We start from the raw sequence: 26,792 nt of genomic DNA on the forward strand, positions 1-26,792 counted from the left end.
AAATCTCTGGCCATTTGATAATACCTAGAATATAGAAATCAACTGCGGGTAGCAGATCCCGAACTACATTCGCTCCCAAAAACTGCTATTGCCTATGTTCTGTTCTCAGTTTTTCTGTCTATTTCCAGCTTCTGTTTGCTTTGTGCCTTGTTTGTCCTCATATTAACCCTTGTTTGTTGCCATAGCTACCCTTTTAGTTTCCATGTCAACCAATCACCTTCACCTGTCCCTTGTAAGCCACTGGTTTTCCTGTGTTTTCCTGTGTTCTTTGTCTTGTGTTGTCTTTAGTGAAACCTCTTTCTTGTTTCTGAAACACTCAAGCCCCATATATATACATTCCGTATACTCCAATGGATGAGTTTGATAATTATGCAGAACCATCGAGTAGACTCATTCTGTTTCAAAATTCACTTCAAGCTTGTGCTATTGTACACAAACTGTCCACATGGTAAAAAAAAATAGGGCTGAAACAGACAGTGTGAACAGACATCATTGGACTCTTCTTATTTCTTTGAGTGTTTGTCTGAGACTGGAATCTAGTACACATTTAATTGTCAGGGTTCCCAATTATTAGTCTAAGAGAATCACGTTTCCAAGTCAAGTTCTTTGCTTTTACTTTAATAACAGTCAGGTGTGTTGAAACTAAACTCAGCAGGAATGAGGAAGCTGCTTCACAGACTCACAGACACACCTGTTTTACACACGTCACTCAAACACAGAACCAGGAAACAGAAACACATGACTTCAGGGAAAGAGAAACTGAAGTGTAGTTGAGCTGTTGTGTGTTTGTGTCTCTGTGTTCATGCAGTAAAATGGCAGAAGCCAGATTTTCTCAGGATGAGTTCATGTGTCCGGTGTGTCTGGATCTCCTGAAGGATCCAGTGGCCATTCCCTGTGGACACAGTTACTGTAAGATCTGTATTACAGACTGCTGGGATCAGGAGGATCAGAAGAGAGTCTACAGCTGTCCTCAGTGCAGACAGACCTTCAGTCCAAGACCTGCTTTATCTAGAAACACCATGCTGGCTGAAGTGGTGGAGAAACTGAAGAAGACCAGACTCTCTGCTGACTGTGAGGCTGGAGCTGGAGATGTGCAGTGTGACGTCTGTACTGGAAGAAAATACAGAGCCGTCAAGTCCTGTCTGATGTGTCTGAACTCTTACTGTCAGAATCACCTCGAACAACACGAGAGTTGGTTTAGAGGAAAGAGACACAAAGTGACTGAAGTCACTGGACGACTGCAGGAGATGATCTGCCAGAAACATGAGAAGATCCTCGAGGTTTTCTGTCGCACTGATCAGAAGTGTATATGTCTGCTGTGTACGATTATTGAACATAAAAACCATGACATTGTTCCAGCTGCAGACCAGAGGACAGAGACACAGGTATTCAGTAGTCTTTTTATTTTCTGTGTAGATCCACAGCTTAATTACACAGAAACACAGTTAGTGTGAAGCTCTATGTCTGTGTCAGTTTAACCTTTATAATACTTACACACGCAGCATGAAACAAGCCTTAATCTTCATGTTAATTAATGTATGATTAATGTATCATAACAGATCTTCACTTCTGGAGTTTGAACCTACAGCCATTAGTTGTCAGCTCCTCTTTTACTGGATTGATCTGTTCATGATGATTTAGAGCCAGTAGTTTTCTGTGAGATTGACGATCATCTGTTTGTCCTGCAGAAGCAGCTGAAGGAGACTCAGAAGACGCTCCAGCAGAGAATCCAGCAGAGAGAGAAAGATCTCCAGCAGCTGAGAGAGACTGTGGAGTCTCATAAGGTGAGTCTGGAGAAGAAGAGAAGTTTGTCTCCGTCTCAGTTCAGACTCACTGAAGCTGAATCACTGTGTGTCCTAACAGCGCTCTGCACAGACAGCAGTGGAGGACAGTGAGAGGATCTTTACTGAGCTCATCCGCTCCATTGAGAGAAGCCGCTCTGAGCTGATACGACTGATCAGAGATCAGGAAAAGACTGCAGTGAGTCGAGCTGAAGAACGACTGGAGCGACTGGAGCAGGAGATCAATGATCTGAGGAGGAGAGACGCTGAGCTGGAGCAGCTTTCACACACACAGGATCACATCCAGTTCCTGCAGGTAACACACATCTAGAAGAACAGGATCATAGTGGACTTGAGCAGATCCTGCTGTGACAGAGACTCACAGAGAAACAGTTCATGAGTGTCTTATTATATAATCATCAGTCAGACTCTCATCTGATCTTCTTCTTCTGAAAGAAACACAAATCTCCTAGGAATTATTCCTCTCAGCTCTTTCTTCTGGAAGATGTATTTAGCTGCTAAACACCACTAGAACCACCAACAGTTCAAAACTTCACTAACATTTCAGCTTTTTACCTCATTTTTCCTTCTGATTTACTACATAATGGTGAAATCAGTGAACTCGATAGTACAGATTCTGAGTAACATTCATCAAAATTGGATCAGGTGAACTTCAAACTTGATCAAATAGATTTTTATGATTTTATTAGACTCCACAAATTTTCAAGAAAATACTTCATTTATCAAAACAATGCAATATAAGCAGATTGAATTGTGTTCCCTTATAGTAATCAAATTGACCCCTGTACACTTGTTGAACACTTACCACTTAAACTAACCCATATCACCAAACCTGTCCCTAACCAACAGCAGTATGTTGCGGCTGTGATCTAAAGTGTTTCTGTGTTTTCTGTAGAGTTTCCAGTCTCTCTCAGCTCCTCCTGAATCTACAGACGTAAATGATGATCTCTTCAGTTCTCTCTTCTCTTCTGATGATCTGAGAGAATCTGTCCATCAGCTGAGAGACAAACTGGAGGATTTCTGTAAAGAGGAGCTCAAGAAGATCTCAGACAGAGGTAAAGTCCTGGAGATTCATCTGCTCTCAGAAACCAGTCCATCATCATCTCATATCATGGAGAACATCATATTAGAAATGTGTTAGGAATAGATACAGGATCATGAGGATCACACTGTTCATGTCTGTTGATTTCCACAGTCCCATTCACCAACATTGATCTCTGGACCAGGAAGGACTTCCTACAATGTAAGTCAGTAAGAAAACCAGCAGAAAACTCATGAGTGTGTTCATGTTCCTCCTGTAGAAGGAGAAAGAAGAGTTTATAACTGATGATGTAAATGATGATGTGCACAGATACTGAGACACTGATGATACACTGAACATGAAGAGATCAAACAGATTCATAATTCCTGATTCTGATGTGTTTTATCTCCATCAGATTCCCATCAGCTCACTCTGGATCTGAACACAGTGAATACACTCCTCTCTCTGTCTGAGAACAACAGAGTGATTACTGACACTGACACAGATCAGTCGTATCCTGATCATCCAGACAGATTTGATGCGTGGTGGCAGGTGTTGTGTAGAGAGAGTGTGTGTGGACGCTGTTACTGGGAGATTGAGTGGAGTGGAGATGATGGTGTGTATATATCAGTGTCATATAAGAGCATCAGCAGGAAGGGAGGAGGTAATGAGTGTTTGTTTGGACATAATGATCAGTCCTGGAGTTTGTGCTGCTCTCCCTCCAGATACTCTTTCAGACACAATAAGATAAAGACTGTTCTCTCTGTGAAGCCCATCATCAGGAGAATAGGAGTGTTTGTGGATCACGGAGCAGGAACTCTGTCCTTCTACAGCGTCTCTGACACAATGAGTCTCATCCACACAGTCCAGACCACATTCACTCAGACGCTCTATCCTGGGTTTTGGGTTGATGGAGGATCATCAGTGAAACTGTGTTGATGAATCAGAATAGATTGATGAGAGATTTTATCCCTAATGCTTTGAGCTGCGTGATGATTCAGCAACAGTGAGATGTTTAAGAGTATTCTCTCTTCATGACATCAATACTGCAGCTGAACTTCTCTCAGTGAAATTAACATTTATTAATTTAGCTGACGCTTTTATCCAAAGCAGCTTACAACTGCTATATATGTCAGAGGTCATCATATACTACTTTCTCTTGTACAGTAATTTCTCATACCCTTTTTCCCTATTATTCAATAAAGATATTACTTAATATGAAAACTCTGTTTTTTTTATGTGCCTTTAGTTTTAATTTACTTTTTATTTAAGTACCACATGTAATTTAAGTTATAAATAAACCCATCAATGGTCTCTAAATATAAATGTCTTTTATTAACAGCACTTCACATTTTACAGACCTCAATTACTTTTTAAAATCTCCAAAATAGCTCTGCTCAAAACACTAGAATATGGAAATAATTATTACTGTACCTTCTGATCATACTCAGAAAAATCGAGTTAATTTTTACCCCATTTGCAAACATTTGTTCTTGTTTTATGAATTAACTCATTTTATTTGGTTACAGTTTTCAAATTTTTTACAAATATAATCTCAAGTACATATTGTTATTCATGGATGTTTAGATATTTGTAATGGGGAAAATACTGAGGAATACTTTTTTTTTTTTTTTTTTTTTTTTTTTTATTCAAGCAACATTTTATGCCCTGACTTTATGAATTTAAGACATCCTGCTCTGATTTAAGATTTTTAAGGCCTTTGTTTGTGGAAGTGCAATTTAAGAATTTTTAAGACCTGTAGAATCCCTGTAAACATGTCTGGGACAACCAGAGAAACCCAAAAATAATTATAAATGTAAATTTTCCCTGCTGTTTTGAATTAAACACTTTTTCTCATACTTTTTTAAAAAAAAATTTCAACTTAATCAGTGAAGATATTACTTCATAAGTAATGCTTGTTTGTTTTTATGTGACTTTAGTTTTTAGTTGTTTTTATTGCAGTCATAAAAATACAGTGAGCTGTAAACGACAAAGAAATAAACGCATGTATATCTGTGATGTCAGTTTATTTCTGAAACAGTCTCTCTGTGTCCCTCTAGTGGATGCATCTAGTGAGTCAAAGGAAAAAACACCTAATAAAGTGTATTAATAATTCCGTGTGTGCATATCTTACATGAAGCATGTCTGTAAATAAATATAAATGCATTTATTTTTCACTGTTATTAAGCAATTGTAAATCTGATTCTGTTGCATCACCGTTTGAGCTCGTGCCCAGTTTCGTTTCTGCAGAAGTCCTGCCTCTCACAGAACTACAGTCCAACATCATTACAAACGTGTCACACACTCACAGCAAGGCGTTTAATACTGAACTGAGAAACCAAACTACACGACATGATCAACCAAGGTACTGTAACTAACCTATTACGAGCATTTAATCATTAAAGTATCATTCGTTTAGTTATTAAGATGATTATATTTATGTAAACAGATGCAGTTCTTGTATTTTGTACAAATTCAACATCTGTTTTTTTGTTTCGGAAAAAGCTTTGATGTATTAGTGATGTTTATTTCAAGCTATTTATGCTATGCATCTTTCACAGTAAATTAAATAAATGTCTCCAATGTCCGTTAGTCTGAGCACGACAGATCATCTAGAACACTTTTAAAGCACGGTCTGGGACTGAGTTTAGAGCGTAAAAATTCGCATCTACCGCGTCTAGTTTGCCGCGTAAACATTTTGAGATCATTCGCTTCATTCGCGCGTGAAATTCGCGTCGAATTCGCGTCAAGGGGCGGTCACACTAGCCTTTGATAGTGCGAAATTATTTCGGACGCCGCTGCGAATATGGGCGGGAGCAAAATATAACGGTTTCCCTCTAGTTATCACAACATGGATTAATCTGTGCTTGTACTGTGTCTTTCGCAATGGTGTCGAAAGCGACTTCACGTGATGAGAATTCGCAGGTCAGAGTTCACCAAACTTGAACTTTCGAACGCAGCGAAATGCAAAATCTTTCGCCTGAGCCTGCGTTTCGCATGCGTATGAATGGAAGTCAATGGAACGAAAAGTGCAGTGTGACCACCCCTTCATGGGGGGGGGCTTCTGCCAGCTGAGTTCACGCAGCATTTTCAATAATTTTCTAAATATTACTGTTGTCGTGTCATGAAATGTAGTTTTTAAAGTATTTCAGGTGAGAATGTAGTTGTTTTAAACTCAAATATGCAGTTCATTTATAAAGTAAAATGTTTTTCACCGATTTCGGAGATGAACTCCATGCGATCAGCGGGAGCTCCGTGATCATGTATTCGCCAAGAGCAGCCTCACCTCGGCTAGACCTTCTGACATTTGCCGCTGGCTTTGATGTCTCTTTAGTGGTTCAAGATAAAATACAATTTGTTTAGGGTAAAACGAAACGTTTCTTATCTTTGGCCTTTATTCAATTAATCTATCAACATTCGCGCTCACGCTCAATTTGTGTAATTCACGCATCAATTTGCGTCATTCGCACGAACTAGACGCGCGAAAGACGAATTTGCGTCAAATTCGTGTCTACAGCGCTAAACATCTCATTCGCCCGTGAGACCTCCAGACGTGCGTAAACGTGCCTTTGCATTGACTTAAGATTGAAATAATTCGCGCCAGACACTCTATTCGCGTTTAGAGCGTCAAATTCGTGTGTACCGCGTCTAGTTTGCCGCTTGAACATTTTGAATGCATTCGCGCGTCTAGAGCGAAATAGACTCGCGTAGGAAGCAAAAGTTTGAAGCGAAATTGACGCGCGTCTGAGGCGAAATCCGCTTCTTGTGGGAGGGGCAAGTGCTAGCGGTTGTTAGCACATGGCTGATGTTGATAGAGCACTCGGGTCTTTTCCACTTTTTCCTGCACACGTCCTCTGAATAAACCCATTATCTTGTTAGCGAAAAGTAGCTGTAGGCTATATTAGGGGGAAAATAGTTGTAAAAAACGTGTACGTGACTCAAAAGTTAAATGTGTATTTACAACACACTCTTCCAAGCGAGGTCCATTTTATTCCTGAAATATGAACATGTGTGTGATACTTGTGTCATAAAGCTCCAGTTGACTGCTCACTGACAACATCAGTCATTCCTCCATGTTGAATGAGTAACTCCTGAGCAAGCTCCTGATTAGTTAACGCGGTGTGAATTGACGCCAAAGCTCAAATTTTTCAATTTGTGTGGCAAACGCGAATTCGCGTCAAATACATAAATGCACAAAAGCACCATTCGCGCCAGAAGCTCAATTTGCAGGATCATGAGAATCACACTGTTCATGTCTGTTGATTTCCACAGTCCCATTCACCAGCATTGATCTCTGGACCAGGAAGGACTTCCTACAATGTAAGTCAGTAAGAAAACCAGCAGAAAACTCATGAGTGTGTTCATGTTCCTCCTGTAGAAGGAGAAAGAAGAGTTTATAACTGATGATGTAAATGATGATGTGCACAGATACTGAGACACTGATGATACACTGAACATGAAGAGATCAAACAGATTCATAATTCCTGATTCTGATGTGTTTTATCTCCATCAGATTCCCATCAGCTCACTCTGGATCTGAACACAGTGAATACACTCCTCTCTCTGTCTGAGAACAACAGAGTGATTACTGACACTGACACAGATCAGTCGTATCCTGATCATCCAGACAGATTTGATGCGTGGTGGCAGGTGTTGTGTAGAGAGAGTGTGTGTGGACGCTGTTACTGGGAGATTGAGTGGAGTGGATATGTGTATATATCAGTGTCATATAAGAGCATCAGCAGGAAGGGATGGGGTGATGAGTGTGGGTTTGGATATAATGATCAGTCCTGGAGTTTGTGCTGCTCTCCCTCCAGATACTCATTCAGACACAATAAGATAAAGACTGTTCTCTCTGTGAAGCCCATCATCAGGAGAATAGGAGTGTTTGTGGATCACGGAGCAGGAATTCTGTCCTTCTACAGCGTCTCTGACACAATGAGTCTCATCCACACAGTCCAGACCACATTCACTCAGACGCTCTATCCTGGGTTTTGGGTTGATGGAGGATCATCAGTGAAACTGTGTTGATGAATCAGAATAGATTGATGAGAGATTTTATCCCTAATGCTTTGAGCTGCGTGATGATTCAGCAACAGTGAGATGTTTAAGAGTATTCTCTCTTCATGACATCAATACTGCAGCTGAACTTCTCTCAGTGAAATTAACATTTATTAATTTAGCAGACGCTTTTATCCAAAGCAGCTTACAACTGCTATATATGTCAGAGGTCATCATATACTACTTTCTCTTGTACAGTAATTTCTCATACCCTTTTTCCCTATTATTCAATAAAGATATTACTTAATATGAAAACTCTGTTTTTTTATGTGCCTTTAGTTTTAATTTACTTTTTATTTAAGTACCACATGTAATTTAAGTTATAAATAAACCCATCAATGGTCTCTAAATATAAATGTCTTTTATTAACAGCACTTCACATTTTACAGACCTCAATTACTTTTTAAAATCTCCAAAATAGCTCTGCTCAAAACACTAGAATATGGAAATAATTATTACTGTACCTTCTGATCATACTCAGAAAAATCGAGTTAATTTTTACCCCATTTGCAAACATTTGTTCTTGTTTTATGAATTAACTCATTTTATTTGGTTACAGTTTTCAAATTTTTTACAAATATAATCTCAAGTACATATCGTTATTCATGGATGTTTAGATATTTGTAATGGGGAAAATACTGAGGAATACTTTTTGTTTTTGTTTTTTTATTATTCAAGCAACATTTTATGCCCTGACTTTATGAATTTAAGACGTCCTGCTCTGATTTAAGATTTTTAAGGCCTTTGTTTGTGGAAGTGCAATTTAAGAATTTTTAAGACCTGTAGAATCCCTGTAAACATGTCTGGGACAACCACAGAAACCCAAAAATAATTATAAATGTAAATTTTCCCTGCTGTTTTGAATTAAACACTTTTTCTCATACTTTTTTAAAAAAAAAATTCAACTTAATCAATGAAGATATTACTTCATAAGTAATGCTTGTTTGTTTTTATGTGACTTTAGTTTTTAGTTGTTTTTATTGCAGTCATGAAAATACAGTGAGCTGTAAACGACAAAGAAATAAACGCATGTATATCTGTGATGTCAGTTTATTTCTGAAACAGTCTCTCTGTGTCCCTCTAGTGGATGCATCTAGTGAGTCAAAGGAAAAAACACCTAATAAAGTGTATTAATAATTCCGTGTGTGCATATCTTACATGAAGCATGTCTGTAAATAAATATGAATGCATTTATTTTTCACTGTTATTAAGCAATTGTTAATCTGATTCTGTTGCATCACCGTTTGAGATCGTGCCCAGTTTCGTTTCTGCAGAAGTCCTGCCTCTCACAAAACTACAGTCCAACATCATTACAAACATGGATTAATCTGTGCTTGTACTGTGTCTTTCGCAACGGTGTCGAAAGCGACTTCACGTGATGAGAATTCGCAGGTCAGAGTTCACCAAACTTGAACTTTCGAACGCAGCGAAATGCAAAATCTTTCGCCTGAGCCTGCGTTTCGCATGCGTATGAATGGAAGTCAATGGAACGAAAAGTGCAGTGTGACCACCCCTTCATGGGGGGGGGGGCTTCTGCCAGCTGAGTTCACGCAGCATTTTCAACCGCCATGTTTATTCGGATAATTTTCTAAATATTACTGTTGTCGTGTCATGAAATGTAGTTTTTAAAGTATTTCAGGTGAGAATGTAGTTGTTTTAAACTCAAATATGCAGTTCATTTATAAAGTAAAATGTTTTTCACCGATTTCGGAGATGAACTCCATGCGATCAGCGGGAGCTCCGTGATCATGTATTCGCCAAGAGCAGCCTCACCTCGGCTAGACCTTCTGACATTTGCCGCTGGCTTTGATGTCTCTTTAGTGGTTCAAGATAAAATACAATTTGTTTAGGGTAAAACGAAACGTTTCTTATCTTTGGCCTTTATTCAATTAATCTATCAACATTCGCGCTCACGCTCAATTTGTGTAATTCACGCATCAATTTGCGTCATTCGCACGAACTACACGCGCGAAAGACGAATTTGCGTCAAATTCGTGTCTACAGCGCTAAACATCTCATTCGCCCGTGAGACCTCCAGACGTGCGTAAACGTGCCTTTGCATTGACTTAAGATTGAAATAATTCGCGCCAGACACTCTATTCGCGTTTAGAGCGTCAAATTCGCGTGTACCGCGTCTAGTTTGCCGCTTGAACATTTTGAATGCATTCACGCGTCTAGAGCGAAATAGACTCGCGTAGGAAGCAAAAGTTTGAAGCGAAATTGACGCGCGTCTGAGGCGAAATCCGCTTCTTGTGGGAGGGGCAAGTGCTAGCGGTTGTTAGCACATGGCTGATGTTGATAGAGCACTCGGGTCTTTTCCACTTTTTCCTGCACACGTCCTCTGAATAAACCCATTATCTTGTTAGCGAAAAGTAGCTGTAGGCTATATTAGGGGGAAAATAGTTGTAAAAAACGTGTACGTGACTCAAAAGTTAAATGTGTATTTACAACACACTCTTCCAAGCGAGGTCCATTTTATTCCTGAAATATGAACATGTGTGTGATACTTGTGTCATAAAGCTCCAGTTGACTGCTCACTGACAACATCAGTCATTCCTCCATGTTGAATGAGTAACTCCTGAGCAAGCTCCTGATTAGTTAACGCGGTGTGAATTGACGCCAAAGCTCAAATTTTTCAATTCGTGTGGCAAACGCGAATTTGCGTCAAATACATAAATGCACAAAAGCACCATTCGCGCCAGAAGCTCAATTTGCAGGATCATGAGAATCACACTGTTCATGTCTGTTGATTTCCACAGTCCCATTCACCAACATTGATCTCTGGACCAGGAAGGACTTCCTACAATGTAAGTCAGTAAGAAAACCAGCAGAAAACTCATGAGTGTGTTCATGTTCCTCCTGTAGAAGGAGAAAGAAGAGTTTATAACTGATGATGTAAATGATGATGTGCACAGATACTGAGACACTGATGATACACTGAACATGAAGAGATCAAACAGATTCATAATTCCTGATTCTGATGTGTTTTATCTCCATCAGATTCCCATCAGTTCACTCTGGATCCGAACACAGTGCATAAACTCCTCTCTCTGTCTGAGAACAACAGAGTGATTACTGACACTGACACAGATCAGTCGTATCCTGATCATCCAGACAGATTTGATGTGTGGCAGCAGGTGTTGTGTAGAGAGAGTGTGTGTAGACGCTGTTACTGGGAGATTGAGTGGAGTGGATATGTGTATATATCAGTGTCATATAAGAGCATCAGCAGGAAGGGAGATGGTGTTGAGTGTGGGTTTGGATTTAATGATCAGTCCTGGAGTTTGTACTGCTCTCCTTCCAGATACTCATTCAGGCACAATAACATAAAGACTGATCTCCCTGTAGAGTCCATCATCAGGAGAATAGGAGTGTTTGATGATGATGTCAGGAGAATAGGAGTGTTTGTGGATCACGGAGCAGGAATTCTGTCCTTCTACAGCGTCTCTGACACAATGAGCCTCATCCACACAGTCCAGACCACATTCACTCAGACGCTCTATCCTGGGTTTTGGGTTGATGGAGGATCATCAGTGAAACTGTGTTGATGAATCAGAATAGACTGATGAGAGATTTTACCCCTAATGCTTTGAGCTACGTGATGATTCAGCAACAGTGAGATGTTTAAGAGTCTCTTCATCTCTCTTCATGACATCAATACTGCAGCTGAACTTCTCTCAGTGAAATTTACATTTATTAATTTAGCTGACGCTTTTATCCAAAGCAGCTTACAACTGCTATATATGTCAGAGGTCATCATATACTACTTTCTCTTGTACAGTAATTTCTCATACCCTTTTTCCCTATTATTCAATAAAGATATTACTTAATATGAAAACTCTGTTTTTTTTTTATGTGCCTTTAGTTTTAATTTACTTTTTATTTAAGTACCACATGTAATTTAAGTTATAAATAAACCCATCAATGGTCTCTAAATATAAATGTCTTTTATTAACAGCACTTCAAATTTTACAGACCTCAATTACTTTTTAAAATCTCCAAAATAGCTCTGCTCAAAACACTAGAATATGGAAATAATTATTACTGTACCTTCTGATCTTACTCAGAAAAATCGAGTTAATTTTTACCCCATTTGCAAACATTTGTTCTTGTTTTATGAATTAACTCATTTTATTTGGTTACAGTTTTCAAATTTTTTACAAATATAATCTCAAGTACATATCGTTATTCATGGATGTTTAGATATTTGTAATGGGGAAAATACTGAGGAATACTTTTTTTTTTGTTTTATTCAAGCAACATTTTATGCCCTGACTTTATGAATTTAAGACGTCCTGCTCTGATTTAAGATTTTTAAGGCCTTTGTTTGTGGAAGTGCAATTTAAGAATTTTTAAGACCTGTAGAATCCCTGTAAACATGTCTGGGACAACCAGAGAAACCCAAAAATAATTATAAATGTAAATTTTCCCTGCTGTTTTGAATTAAACACTTTTTCTCATACCTTTTTTTTTTTTTAATTAATCAATGAAGATATTACTTCATAAGTAATGCTTGTTTGTTTTTATGTGACTTTAGTTTTTAGTTGTTTTTATTGCAGTCATAAAAATACAGTGAGCTGTAAACGACAAAGAAATAAACGCATGTATATCTGTGATGTCAGTTTATTTCTGAAACAGTCTCTCTGTGTCCCTCTAGTGGATGCATCTAGTGAGTCAAAGGAAAAAACACCTAATAAAGTGTATTAATAATTCCGTGTGTGCATATCTTACATGAAGCATGTCTGTAAATAAATATAAATGCATTTATTTTTCACTGTTATTAAGCAATTGTAAATCTGATTCTGTTGCATCACCGTTTGAGCTCGTGCCCAGTTTCGTTTCTGCAGAAGTCCTGCCTCTCACAGAACTACAGTCCAACATCATTACAAACGTGTCACACACTCACAGCAAGGCGTTTAATACTGAACTGAGAAACCAAACTACACGACATGATCAACCAAGGTACTGTAACTAACCTATTACAAGCATTTAATCATTAAAGTATCATTCGTTTAGTTATTAAGATGATTATATTTATGTAAACAGATGCAGTTCTTGTATTTTGTACAAATTCAACATCTGTTTTTTTGTTTCGGAAAAAGCTTTGATGTATTAGTGATGTTTATTTCAAGCTATTTATGCTATGCATCTTTCACAGTAAATTAAATAAATGTCTCCAATGTCCGTTAGTCTGAGCACGACAGATCATCTAGAACACTTTTAAAGCACGGTCTGGGTCTGAGTTTAGAGCGTAAAAATTCGCATCTACCGCGTCTAGTTTGCCGCGTAAACATTTTGAGATCATTCGCTTCATTCGCGCGTGAAATTCGCGTCGAATTCGCGTCAAGGGGCGGTCACACTAGCCTTTGATAGTGCGAAATTATTTCGGACGCCGCTGCGAATATGGGCGGGAGCAAAATATAACGGTTTCCCTCTAGTTATCACAACATGGATTAATCTGTGCTTGTACTGTGTCTTTCGCAATGGTGTCGAAAGCGACTTCACGTGATGAGAATTCGCAGGTCAGAGTTCACCAAACTTGAACTTTCGAACGCAGCGAAATGCAAAATCTTTCGCCTGAGCCTGCGTTTCGCATGCGTATGAATGGAAGTCAATGGAACGAAAAGTGCAGTGTGACCACCCCTTCATGGGGGGGGGGGGGGCTTCTGCCAGCTGAGTTCACGCAGCATTTTCAATAATTTTCTAAATATTACTGTTGTCGTGTCATGAAATGTAGTTTTTAAAGTATTTCAGGTGAGAATGTAGTTGTTTTAAACTCAAATATGCAGTTCATTTATAAAGTAAAATGTTTTTCACCGATTTCGGAGATGAACTCCATGCGATCAGCGGGAGCTCCGTGATCATGTATTCGCCAAGAGCAGCCTCACCTCGGCTAGACCTTCTGACATTTGCCGCTGGCTTTGATGTCTCTTTAGTGGTTCAAGATAAAATACAATTTGTTTAGGGTAAAACGAAACGTTTCTTATCTTTGGCCTTTATTCAATTAATCTATCAACATTCGCGCTCACGCTCAATTCGTGTAATTCACGCATCAATTTGCGTCATTCGCACGAACTAGACGCGCGAAAGACGAATTTGCGTCAAATTCGTGTCTACAGCGCTAAACATCTCATTCGCCCGTGAGACCTCCAGACGTGCGTAAACGTGCCTTTGCATTGACTTAAGATTGAAATAATTCGCGCCAGACACTCTATTCGCGTTTAGAGCGTCAAATTCGTGTGTACCGCGTCTAGTTTGCCGCTTGAACATTTTGAATGCATTCGCGCGTCTAGAGCGAAATAGACTCGCGTAGGAAGCAAAAGTTTGAAGCGAAATTGACGCGCGTCTGAGGCGAAATCCGCTTCTTGTGGGAGGGGCAAGTGCTAGCGGTTGTTAGCACATGGCTGATGTTGATAGAGCACTCGGGTCTTTTCCACTTTTTCCTGCACACGTCCTCTGAATAAACCCATTATCTTGTTAGCGAAAAGTAGCTGTAGGCTATATTAGGGGGAAAATAGTTGTAAAAAACGTGTACGTGACTCAAAAGTTAAATGTGTATTTACAACACACTCTTCCAAGCGAGGTCCATTTTATTCCTGAAATATGAACATGTGTGTGATACTTGTGTCATAAAGCTCCAGTTGACTGCTCACTGACAACATCAGTCATTCCTCCATGTTGAATGAGTAACTCCTGAGCAAGCTCCTGATTAGTTAACGCGGTGTGAATTGACGCCAAAGCTCAAATTTTTCAATTTGTGTGGCAAACGCGAATTCGCGTCAAATACATAAATGCACAAAAGCACCATTCGCGCCAGAAGCTCAATTTGCAGGATCATGAGAATCACACTGTTCATGTCTGTTGATTTCCACAGTCCCATTCACCAACATTGATCTCTGGACCAGGAAGGACTTCCTACAATGTAAGTCAGTAAGAAAACCAGCAGAAAACTCATGAGTGTGTTCATGTTCCTCCTGTAGAAGGAGAAAGAAGAGTTTATAACTGATGATGTAAATGATGATGTGCACAGATACTGAGACACTGATGATACACTGAACATGAAGAGATCAAACAGATTCATAATTCCTGATTCTGATGTGTTTTATCTCCATCAGATTCCCATCAGCTCACTCTGGATCTGAACACAGTGAATACACTCCTCTCTCTGTCTGAGAACAACAGAGTGATTACTGACACTGACACAGATCAGTCGTATCCTGATCATCCAGACAGATTTGATGCGTGGTGGCAGGTGTTGTGTAGAGAGAGTGTGTGTGGACGCTGTTACTGGGAGATTGAGTGGAGTGGATATGTGTATATATCAGTGTCATATAAGAGCATCAGCAGGAAGGGATGGGGTGATGAGTGTGGGTTTGGATGGAATGATCAGTCCTGGAGTTTGTGCTGCTCTCCCTCCAGATACTCATTCAGACACAATAAGATAAAGACTGTTCTCTCTGTGAAGCCCATCATCAGGAGAATAGGAGTGTTTGTGGATCACGGAGCAGGAACTCTGTCCTTCTACAGCGTCTCTGACACAATGAGTCTCATCCACACAGTCCAGACCACATTCACTCAGACGCTCTATCCTGGGTTTTGGGTTGATGGAGGATCATCAGTGAAACTGTGTTGATGAATCAGAATAGATTGATGAGAGATTTTATCCCTAATGCTTTGAGCTGCGTGATGATTCAGCAACAGTGAGATGTTTAAGAGTATTCTCTCTTCATGACATCAATACTGCAGCTGAACTTCTCTCAGTGAAATTAACATTTATTAATTTAGCTGACGCTTTTATCCAAAGCAGCTTACAACTGCTATATATGTCAGAGGTCATCATATACTACTTTCTCTTGTACAGTAATTTCTCATACCCTTTTTCCCTATTATTCAATAAAGATATTACTTAATATGAAAACTCTGTTTTTTTTTATGTGCCTTTAGTTTTAATTTACTTTTTATTTAAGTACCACATGTAATTTAAGTTATAAATAAACCCATCAATGGTCTCTAAATATAAATGTCTTTTATTAACAGCACTTCACATTTTACAGACCTCAATTACTTTTTAAAATCTCCAAAATAGCTCTGCTCAAAACACTAGAATATGGAAATAATTATTACTGTACCTTCTGATCATACTCAGAAAAATCGAGTTAATTTTTACCCCATTTGCAAACATTTGTTCTTGTTTTATGAATTAACTCATTTTATTTGGTTACAGTTTTCAAATTTTTTACAAATATAATCTCAAGTACATATTGTTATTCATGGATGTTTAGATATTTGTAATGGGGAAAATACTGAGGAATACTTTTTTTTTTTGTTTTTTTTTTTTTATTATTATTCAAGCAACATTTTATGCCCTGACTTTATGAATTTAAGACATCCTGCTCTGATTTAAGATTTTTAAGGCCTTTGTTTGTGGAAGTGCAATTTAAGAATTTTTAAGACCTGTAGAATCCCTGTAAACATGTCTGGGACAACCAGAGAAACCCAAAAATAATTATAAATGTAAATTTTCCCTGCTGTTTTGAATTAAACACTTTTTCTCATACTTTTTTTAAAAAAAAATTCAACTTAATCAATGAAGATATTACTTCATAAGTAATGCTTGTTTGTTTTTATGTGACTTTAGTTTTTAGTTGTTTTTATTGCAGTCATAAAAATACAGTGAGCTGTAAACGACAAAGAAATAAACGCATGTATATCTGTGATGTCAGTTTATTTCTGAAACAGTCTCTCTGTGTCCTTCTAGTGGATGCATCTAGTGAGTCAAAGGAAAAAACACCTAATAAAGTGTATTAATAATTCCGTGTGTGCATATCTTACATGAAGCATGTCTGTAAATAAATATAAATGCATTTATTTTTCACTGTTATTAAGCAATTGTAAATCTGATTCTGTTGCATCACCGTTTGAGCTCGTGCCCAGTTTCGTTTCTGCAGAAGTCCTGCCTCTCACAGAACTACAGTCCAACATCATTACAAACGTGTCACACACTCACAGCAAGGCGTTTAATACTGAACTGAGAAACCAAACTACACGACATGATCAACCAAGGTACTGTAACTAACCTATTACGAGCATTTAATCATTAAAGTATCATTCGTTTAGTTATTAAGATGATTATATTTATGTAAACAGATGCAGTTCTTGTATTTTGTACAAATTCAACATCTGTTTTTTTGTTTCGGAAAAAGCTTTGATGTATTAGTGATGTTTATTTCAAGCTATTTATGCTATGCATCTTTCACAGTAAATTAAATAAATGTCTCCAATGTCCGTTAGTCTGAGCACGACAGATCATCTAGAACACTTTTAAAGCACGGTCTGGGTCTGAGTTTAGAGCGTAAAAATTCGCATCTACCGCGTCTAGTTTGCCGCGTAAACATTTTGAGATCATTCGCTTCATTCGCGCGTGAAATTCGCGTCGAATTCGCGTCAAGGGGCGGTCACACTAGCCTTTGATAGTGCGAAATTATTTCGGACGCCGCTGCGAATATGGGCGGGAGCAAAATATAACGGTTTCCCTCTAGTTATCACAACATGGATTAATCTGTGCTTGTACTGTGTCTTTCGCAATGGTGTCGAAAGCGACTTCACGTGATGAGAATTCGCAGGTCAGAGTTCACCAAACTTGAACTTTCGAACGCAGCGAAATGCAAAATCTTTCGCCTGAGCCTGCGTTTCGCATGCGTATGAATGGAAGTCAATGGAACGAAAAGTGCAGTGTGACCACCCCTTCATGGGGGGGGGGGCTTCTGCCAGCTGAGTTCACGCAGCATTTTCAATCGGCATGTTTATTCGGATAATTTTCTAAATATTACTGTTGTCGTGTCATGAAATGTAGTTTTTAAAGTATTTCAGGTGAGAATGTAGTTGTTTTAAACTCAAATATGCAGTTCATTTATAAAGTAAAATGTTTTTCACCGATTTCGGAGATGAACTCCATGTGATCAGCGGGAGCTCCGTGATCATGTATTCGCCAAAAGCAGCCTCACCTCGGCTAGACCTTCTGACATTTGCCGCTGGCTTTGATGTCTCTTTAGTGGTTCAAGATAAAATATAATTTGTTTAGGGTAAAACGAAACGTTTCTTATCTTTGGCCTTTATTCAATTAATCTATCAACATTCGCGCTCACGCTCAATTCGTGTAATTCACGCATCAATTTGCGTCATTCGCACGAACTAGACGCGCGAAAGACGAATTCGCGTCAAATTCGTGTCTACCGCGCTAAACATCTCATTCGCCCGTGAGACCTCCAGACGTGCGTAAACGTGCCTTTGCATTGACTTAAGATTGAAATAATTCGCGCCAGACACTCTATTCGCGTTTAGAGCGTCAAATTCGTGTGTACCGCGTCTAGTTTGCCGCTTGAAAATTTTGAATGCATTCGCGCGTCTAGAGCGAAATAGACTCGTGTAGGAAGCAAAAGTTTGAAGCGAAATTGACGCGCGTCTGAGGCGAAATCCGCTTCTTGTGGGAGGGGCAAGTGCTAGCTGTTGTCCGTTTGCAAGATGGCTGATGTTGATAAAGCACTCGGGTCTTTTCCACTTTTTCCTGCACACGTCCTCTGAATAAACCCATTATCTTGTTAGCGAAAAGTAGCTGTAGGCTATATTAGGGGGAAAATAGTTGTAAAAAACAGCAGGAAAGCTGCGGGTCGATAAACGTGTACGTGACTCAAAAGTTAAATGTGTATTTACAACACACTCTTTCAATTCGTGTGGCAAACGTGAATTCGCGTCAAATACATAAATGCACAAAAGCACCATTCGCGTCAGAAGCTCAATTTGCGTCATTCGCGCATCTACTTCATGCAAATGACGTGAATTTAGCTTCTGGCGCGAATTACACGTGAATGGTGCTTTTGTGCATTTATGTATTTGATGCGAATTCGCGCCACGCTAAACGCCTCATTCGCGCCGCGAGACCTCCAGATGCGCGTAAACGCACCTTTGCATTGACTGAACATTGCAATCATTCGCGCCAGATGCTCTATTCGCATTTGGTGTGAACACAGCATAACTGTAATAAATGATTATCAATGTCGTTTCTCTCAATAACAAACACTTTTTTCCTCAGGAGCAGGTCACCGGAATTAGTGGTCCAACAGAAGCTCAAACGGGGGAAACAGAGACACCCAAAATGTTTGTTCTCCCTCTCAAACTCAGATTCCTCCAAACAAGATGATACGAGGTTCACCTGGCAGTGATCCGCTCACAGTAAATCCAGCTCTGAATGAACTGAGACTGGTTCTGCTGGGAAAAACCGGTGCGGGGAAAAGTGCAACGGGAAACAGCATCCTGGGAAACAGATGCTTTAATGATGAACTGAGCATGGGTTCAGTCACGAAAGAGTGCAAGAGAGCGAGTGGAACGGTGGAAGGACGAAATCTCGTTCTTGTGGACACACCTGGGTTTTTTGACACGGACTTAACAGAAGAACAATTAAAACAAGAAGCAATTCATTGCCTGGCCATGAGTTCTCCTGGTCCCCATGCATTTCTGCTGGTTATTCCAATAGAGCGATATACAGAGGAGCAGCAGCGCACCGTAGACATGATTCTGGAGATGTTTCGTGAGGACATCAGCAATTACAGCATCCTGATATTCTCACACGCCGACAGACTCAGAGGAGAATCCATCGAAAGCTTCGTTTTGAAACAAAATCGAAAAGTTCAAGACCTCGTGAAGAGATTTGGGAGGCGTTTCGTGGCCTTTGACAACACAAACCTTACAAACCCAAAACAAGTGAGTCGACTCCTGCAGAAAGTAGATGAGCTGTTGGTCATGAATGAGAATCGTCCCTTCACTAATGAAGTTACAGAAGTAATGCAAAAAGCCCAGAAGATAATAGAAGATAGAATACAAGCAGAAAAGGCTGAAAGAACGAAGAAAGTAAAGCAGGAGGTCAGAAAACTGGCTGATGCTCGTTGGCGTGAGTTTTTATCTTACATTACAGAAGAGAGGCAAGAAACGGAACGAAGAAGGAAACGCATTCAATGCAGGATTGATCAGATGGAGGCAGATATAAAGAAGGAACAACAGAATGTGCAACCGATTCCAGAAAGACTGAGACGGTTCATAGAGTCTCTGCAGACGGAGATGGAGAACATGGGACGACTGGAGGAAAGATGGATGGAGGAGGAGAGAGAGAGAAAGGAAAGAGAAGAGCTGGAACAGAACGACCTGGAGATCTGGATCCAAGAAGAGGAGCAGAGGAGAATGAGTGAAGGAGGACATAATAATCTTCTTACTCCAGATTATAATAAAATGCTGTTTATGCTGACCATGTTTATGTTGGGGATTGGGGCTTCATTTGCACCCGCTCTCTTACTGTTCCTGTTCCCTGCAGCTCCAGTGGTGGAAACTGGATTTGCAGCAGGGTTATTAACCAACTTGTTGGCTGCAGAAGGATGGAGTTTCGTTTGGGTGGTTACTGGAGTCGCCAAAGCTGTGGTTCTGACCCGCTGCTCCATCCAGTGAAATCAAGATATAGGCCAACCGCGAATAAGTGAAGAGCGAACAACATTAAGCTTTAAAAACAAGACACAAAAAAAGTATCACATAATGGCCCCATGAAGCGACGGTATATTCTGAAGTGTTATATATACATATACATTCTGTTCCATTAGCCACAGAAGATATCATTCTTTTTTGTTTTGTTTTTTAAATTCCGATTGAAATTAGGATCAAATCCGTGTCTTTTATAAATGAGACCCCAGTTTATTTAGTTATTTAGTTTTTTATTATTAATGTCCTCCTTGAGAATGCCAAAGAAGGATTCTTTAAAAAGCATCCATGAAAAACAAAAAACAGATCTGAGATCATTCACAACATTACTAATGTTTAATATGAAGGACATTTTTTTGAAAAAGAATAAAAATAAATAATTGGGAAAAAAAACATTAAAGAACATGCCCATTAAGTCATTAAAAGGTTTCAAACATTTGGTTATGTTAAAAGTTAATGGAACAATTAATTGTATCATTTCGCAAACAAGAATGTTACGTTTATATGTTCTCTGAACATTCTAACGGGAAACATTTACAAATTGTTACATGTGACCTGTGCATGTCTGATTTTCTGATATAATTATTTTTCACTATTGTCTGTTTCAGTCATTTCTAGTTTATTATATAACTATCTATTCCTTGATTTTTGTAATGTACACTTCTCCTTTATGTTTAGACAATTGCATTCACTACAGTATTGAATTATAAGAGATGCAGATCAAAACGTGTTTAGAGTCTTTGGACTTTGGACTTTGAGTTTTCTGATCTGTGTAATCAAACATTTCTTATTGTGTTTATGCATTTGTTATTAATTTGTTTGATATAACTGAGTTACTTTAATTGTGTTAATATTTATTTTGCTTATTTTAAGTTTAGCAATTTTATCCACCTGTATTCATCTAAATAAAGTGAAATCATATTAATGCTATGTGTTTGTCATTATTGTGATTTGTGGCATATTACATCCAATAATTAATATATGCACTTAAGATCATACGCACACACACACACACACACACACACACACGGTAGTAACGCGGTGTCACCAGCGGGTGTCGCTGTGGAGCGGTGGCAGCAGCCAGTCTCACGCCGAGCAAGAGAGATCCAAACCGGAAGTTAACAAGCAATGCTTCAGCTTCAGGGGGGCAGGGTTTCATATTTTATTGAAGCATCCCTGGGTGTCTCCATTGGCTAGCGGTCCCCACCTGCTGTTAGCATTCCATTGACTCCCATTCATTTTGGCGTCACTTTGACAGTGAATAACTTTACATCTGAGTCGTTTAAAGACTCCATTTTTCCATTCATCATTTCTAAAGAAACACGAAAATGTATAATAGGCTCCATTACCTTGTATCTCACGTTGTGGCCCCTTAGAAGCAGTTTTTGTAAAAATAGGCTAATGATTGCATCAGATCCTGCGACTCTCTGTCGCACATTAGAGTAATTACCATATGGACAGGAGGAAAAGCTCGCAGGCAATCTTTTACTGTCTATGAGGCTATGGGAGGGCTTGGAGGCATAAAGTCAAGGGAGAAGCCCATAGAGAATCCATAAATGACGGGAGAAAATTGTTCAAAAACGTCTGCAAGATTCGATGGGTGATTCAGATTTCTCTTGGCACAGGGATTAGAAGACTTACAACTGTCAGACAGGTTGCTCATGTGGCATCTACGTCATCAAGCTCAGTTTAAGTCTGTGCAGTTTGCTCGACCCCCAGGAAGTGCTTGCTTCTAATTAACTTCATTTGTGGGGTTGAAGGTTGAGAGGAGGCGCTGAGGAGCTGTCGGCGACTGGTTGGCAAACGGCTGGATTGTGACTGGTGTACGAATGGTAGGAACTGACGTAGATTCTGGAAGCGTTTGGAAATGGAGGATGATAGGATTGAGGAAGATAGTGAGGGAAATTCAAATTTAGGGTGGAACATAGTTAAAACAAAGAAAAGGATGAAAAGTCTTGATTTAATTTCATACACAGAAAGCGACAAGGGATGTCAACTGGAACAAAGGAAGAAGAAGGAATATAAAGTCTTGATAAAGTTTGCTACCGACACTGTGAGTAACATCAACCCTTTTTAAACTTACAAAAGCAAATAAAGAAAGTGTTGGGGTTGTAGTGAAGTGAAGTGAAGTGACATTCAGCCAAGTATGGTGACCCATACTCAGAATTTGTGCTCTGCATTTAACCCATCCGAAATGCACACACACAGAGCAGTGAACACACACACACACACTGTGAGCACACACCCGGAGCAGTGGGCAGCCATTTATGTTGCGGCACCCGGGGAGCAGTTGGGGGTTCGATGCCTTGCTCAAGGGCACCTAAGTCGTGGTATTGAGACTAGAACCCTTCGATTGGGAGTCCAACCCTCTAACCATTAGGCCACGAGAATATATTGTAGAGAATATAAAATCTATGAAGGATGGAACACTGTTGTTGTTTTGTAAAGATAGTAGGCAACAAACAGCAGCTTTGGGAATTAAATCAATGATTAGACATAAAATAGAATGCTCAATTCCAGAAGAGAAAAACTGGAGTAGAGGTGTAATATCTGGATTTCCTTTGGATCTTTCAGATGAGATGATTAAAAGAAGTGTAAAGGGAGCAGCAGTTAAAGGGAGGGTGAAATGCTCATTTTCACTCAATATCCTGTTAATCTTGAGTACCTATAGAGTAGTACTGCATCCTTCATAACTCCAAAAAGTCTTTAGTTTTATTATATTCATAAGAGAAAGATAGTCTGTACCGATTTTTCCCGGAAAAACACGAGCCGCTGGAGGCGTGACGTGTGGGCGGAGCTAAAGAATCACGAGCGCCAGTAGGCTTTTGCGTTGATAGTGTTTGGAAGCTGACATTACCTTGAGGAAAAAATCATCATCCAAAACAAGCCATGGTTTACAGTCAGATTGAGCCGTTTATTTATGATCCAGAAACTGAACAAGAGCAGCAGCAACGACTCGCTCCGAGCGGGGCTCGAACCCGGGTCTCCGGCATGGGAGGTGGACGCACTAACAAGGAGGCAGAGATATTTGAAGCAGTTTTACTCACCGCATGCGGTTCCAACACACGATCGTGACCCTTTTTCGTTGGGATTGCATCATCCTTAAGAAATAAACGATACGTAAATCCGTCGTCAAACTATGCCTTGTTTGTAAAACAAGCATCTTTGAAATGCATGGAACAAACACAAACACTTGCACAACTCCGTTGATGCTCTGTAAAAATAAACTCCATCCACTGGTCCCTTAATGCTGTTTCTCTTTTGGTAATCTGTGCAGGGTTTTCTTGCCCTGGCAACCAAAACACACTTCTTTTGTGACATTTGGCAACGCTCTCGCTCTGATCAGTGAAGTCTGTTGTGCTCTCAGTGCTCTGCTATACGGGAGCGAGCGCTCTTCCGGCAGAAGTGCCTCAGGACCCATATAAGGAAATTCCGCTCCATCTAACGTCACACAGAGCCATACTCGAAAAAAACTTTCCGAAACTTGTGACAAACCGGAAGGAGTATTTTGGGAACAAAAATTCTCCTTCAAACGTACAACTTAATTTTTGAAACTTTGTCCATGTTTAGCATGGGAATCCAACTCTTTAGCAGTGTAAAAAACTCAGTATGCATGAAATAGCATCCCCCCCCCTTTAAGGAAGTAAGATGATTGAAATGTTTCAGAAACAATGAGAAAACTGAAAGTCTTTCAGTTATATTGGCCTGTGATGATTCCAAATGACCAGAAAGATTATTTTTGGGATTTGTCAGCTATGGAGTCAGATTATACATTCCTCCTCCATTAAGGTGTTTCAAATGCCAAAAATATGGACATGTGGCTGCTGTATGTAGAGTCAAACAAAGATGTGCAAGATGTGGAGGCGATCATGAGTATGTTAAATGCGGACAAGGTAAAACCCCAAAATGCTGTAATTGTGGGGGGTGGGGGGGAGCACAGTGCAGCTTATAGAGGTTGTGAAGTAAGGAAAGATGCAATTAAGGTTCAAAACGTGAGAATGGAAGAAGAAATATCATATGCTGAAGCACTTAAAAAAGTAAAATAAACCCCCAAAGCAAGCATAGTAGAGGAGGTCCCTGTTAGGATACAACCACAACCAAGTTAGATACCAACACCAAGTAAAGTAATTGAATTGATGGAAGACAACGTTTCATTCATAGCTTTTGTGGCAGAAGTGGTGAATTGTTCAGCGCAGGCTGAAAGTAGATCTGAAAGGATTAAGATAATCATTAGAGCTGCAGAAGAACATTTGGAACTGAAGAACATATCAGTTGACATGATAAATTAAAGACTCTTGACACAAGCAACAAACAGTTAGACATCTTGTGGGGGATCATAATGGCTTTTGTAATCTTGCAGTGGAATGCAAGAAGTTTAATTGCAAATGGGCAAGAATTTAAGCATTTTATAGCAAATTGTGATGTGTCCCCAGTTATTATTTGTGTTCAGGAAACGTGGCTTAAACCACAGTTAAATTTTCAGATTAGTTTGTATGAGGCAATTAGGAAAGACAGGAATAAAGGAAATGGTGGTGGAATAGCAACCTTTATTAAAAAAGGTATAGGTTTTAGGAAAGTTGAAGACAATGAGTATGAGGCTGTGGTAGTGGAGGTATGGGAAGGAAATCAGAGTATTAAGATAATTAATTTTTATAATCAATGTGACAAGCCAACTAAGGATATGATGGAAAATATTGGAGGAATTGGGGATTTTATAATGGTGTGGTGTGGTGATTTTAATGCTCATAGTACTTTATGGGGTAGTTCCAATACTGATTATAATGGATTGATTATAGAAGATATGCTGGACTGGGGAGAGCTAGTGTGCATTGATGATGGAAGCTACACAAGAGTTAATCTTTCTGAATGCAAATGTTCTGTGTTAGATTTGACAATAGTGTCAGAAAACTTAGCTTGAAGATGTGATTGGGCTATTGGTAGTGATCATTTTCCTATTTGTAGTACAATTGGAGTAGACTTAATAAAAACAAGTATGGAAAGAATTCCTAAGTGGAATTTTAAATCAGGGGATTGGGAGTTGTACCGAGAAATATACCATAACAACATGGCTGAAATTAATGATGAGGTTGTTGTTAGATTTTGCTGTATCTGACTGAGCAGTAGTTTGGGTGGCTCGCCAATGTACTAGATTTCTCTAATACATAAAATAAGTAAGCTTGACCAAAGTTCTTGTGGGGAGAAGAATGTATTAAAGTTAGCAGTGTAGCAGTTCTTCAGAAGTGATGTTAGCATGTCATCCTTCAAGCAGTCTTAACCCAAAGTACTGTCTGTGAGAACAGACCTTTATATCTGTTAACAAATGTGCTACAAACAATACAATAACACCCCATGTAGAGCCAATGATAGTGAAACCTTTTGTTGACTTGAAAGGATCTCTCCCACGGAGAGCCCATTCACTGACCTGATGTTGACCTAAGATGGTGATTATATGGGCCAGTTGTTTCACACTATTGTGAACAAAGTACAGTTGCCTACAGTTGATTGCAAATACATTCAACAAAAGTTAACAAAAAAACAAATAATCTTTCAATCCCCCCTTTGATCATTTTTGATCACACATATAGAAAGAACTTACAAACCAGTTATAATGTTAGTAGTTATGTACACACGCTGTATTGAGATTGAGGAGTCACGTGCCGATTTGGGTTGATTTGGGAGGGGTCTGAGCCGGTCGGCCCTGATGGCAGGATACGCTATCTGTTGCCACGGGCAATGCCTTCAGAACTTCACAGAGGCGCGACTAAACATTTCAGAGCACTTTCATTTTCGCGCATTTATTTTGTCGGCGGAACAGATCGAGACGGATCTACGAATACGAGAAAGAAAGTAAAGCAATGCAAAAACATAAGGCGAAAGAAAGGGGACCTTACAGGAACAAGCTCACACCAAGCGCAAAACAGCGGCGTTTGGAGAAGCTCTCAGGCATCCTAAATATCGACCCATACGAGCTCCCTGCAGCGGCACAGAGACCTGAACAATTTACCTCTGTGCACACATATGAACATTGGTAATTATATTGTTTACGATGTAAGTCACTTTGCATTCACGCTGTTAATGGCTTTAATCTAACCCGGACATTTACATCTCGCAATCACACATTTAACTACCCTAGCTAACCCAGAACTGGTTTGTCCACTTTGCAGCCCCCAACAAAAAAAACCTGGTACAGTATGTGTCATTGGGTTAAAATCTAATTATAACTAAACATACACAGCTTTAGCCTACATTAAAACATGTTGGAAACATTCGTATACATTGAACATCTCGTTACAATCTAGTGTTCAGTCGCAGTTAATGACTTTGTCATTTTGGTCAAGAAGTGCATTCTAAATGCAATGTAATTACAATACGCTAAAATGCATGTGAAT

At 39.4% G+C, this 26,792-nt stretch overlaps 3 protein-coding genes across 3 annotated transcripts; all 3 read left to right on the top strand.

Moving 5' to 3' along the window:
* Positions 1-268: 268 nt before the first annotated feature.
* LOC113045196 (tripartite motif-containing protein 16-like) lies at positions 269-8,139 on the top strand. The gene is made up of 6 exons (XM_026205409.1): positions 269-1,385; positions 1,689-1,784; positions 1,864-2,097; positions 2,698-2,857; positions 7,096-7,143; positions 7,337-8,139. Exons 1-6 carry the CDS (start codon positions 813-815, stop codon positions 7,852-7,854), a joined length of 1,629 nt encoding a protein of 542 aa, XP_026061194.1. The 5' UTR covers positions 269-812; the 3' UTR covers positions 7,855-8,139.
* Positions 8,140-12,456: 4,317 nt separating this feature from the next.
* Positions 12,457-16,133, top strand: LOC113045202 (stonustoxin subunit alpha-like). Its single transcript, XM_026205416.1, has 3 exons — positions 12,457-12,846; positions 14,759-14,806; positions 15,000-16,133. The coding sequence occupies exons 1-3, from the start codon at positions 12,834-12,836 to the stop codon at positions 15,515-15,517; spliced, it is 579 nt and encodes a 192-aa protein (XP_026061201.1). The 5' UTR covers positions 12,457-12,833; the 3' UTR covers positions 15,518-16,133.
* Positions 16,134-16,377: 244 nt separating this feature from the next.
* On the top strand, positions 16,378-21,308 carry LOC113045201 (GTPase IMAP family member 4-like). The gene is made up of 2 exons (XM_026205415.1): positions 16,378-16,947; positions 18,974-21,308. Exon 2 carries the CDS (start codon positions 19,078-19,080, stop codon positions 20,374-20,376), a length of 1,299 nt encoding a protein of 432 aa, XP_026061200.1. The 5' UTR covers positions 16,378-16,947; positions 18,974-19,077; the 3' UTR covers positions 20,377-21,308.
* Positions 21,309-26,792: the final 5,484 nt, after the last annotated feature.

Source organism: Carassius auratus, chromosome 27 (assembly GCF_003368295.1).
Source record: "Carassius auratus strain Wakin chromosome 27, ASM336829v1, whole genome shotgun sequence".
Taxonomy (NCBI): Eukaryota; Metazoa; Chordata; class Actinopteri; order Cypriniformes; family Cyprinidae; genus Carassius; species Carassius auratus.

What these genes read in the sequence shown, in the direction of transcription:
- LOC113045196 (XM_026205409.1), top strand. Translation starts at nt 813, where the DNA reads ATGGCAGAAGCCAGATTTTCTCAGGATGAGTTCATGTGTCCGGTGTGT. An exon ending in AGACTGTGGAGTCTCATAAG is followed by an intron (nt 1,785 to 1,863) that starts GTGAGTCTGGAG and finishes GTGTCCTAACAG; the next exon opens with CGCTCTGCACAGACAGCAGT. An exon ending in CAGGAAGGACTTCCTACAAT is followed by an intron (nt 7,144 to 7,336) that starts GTAAGTCAGTAA and finishes TATCTCCATCAG; the next exon opens with ATTCCCATCAGCTCACTCTG.
- LOC113045202 (XM_026205416.1), top strand. An exon ending in CAGGAAGGACTTCCTACAAT is followed by an intron (nt 14,807 to 14,999) that starts GTAAGTCAGTAA and finishes TATCTCCATCAG; the next exon opens with ATTCCCATCAGCTCACTCTG.
- LOC113045201 (XM_026205415.1), top strand. Translation starts at nt 19,078, where the DNA reads ATGATACGAGGTTCACCTGGCAGTGATCCGCTCACAGTAAATCCAGCT.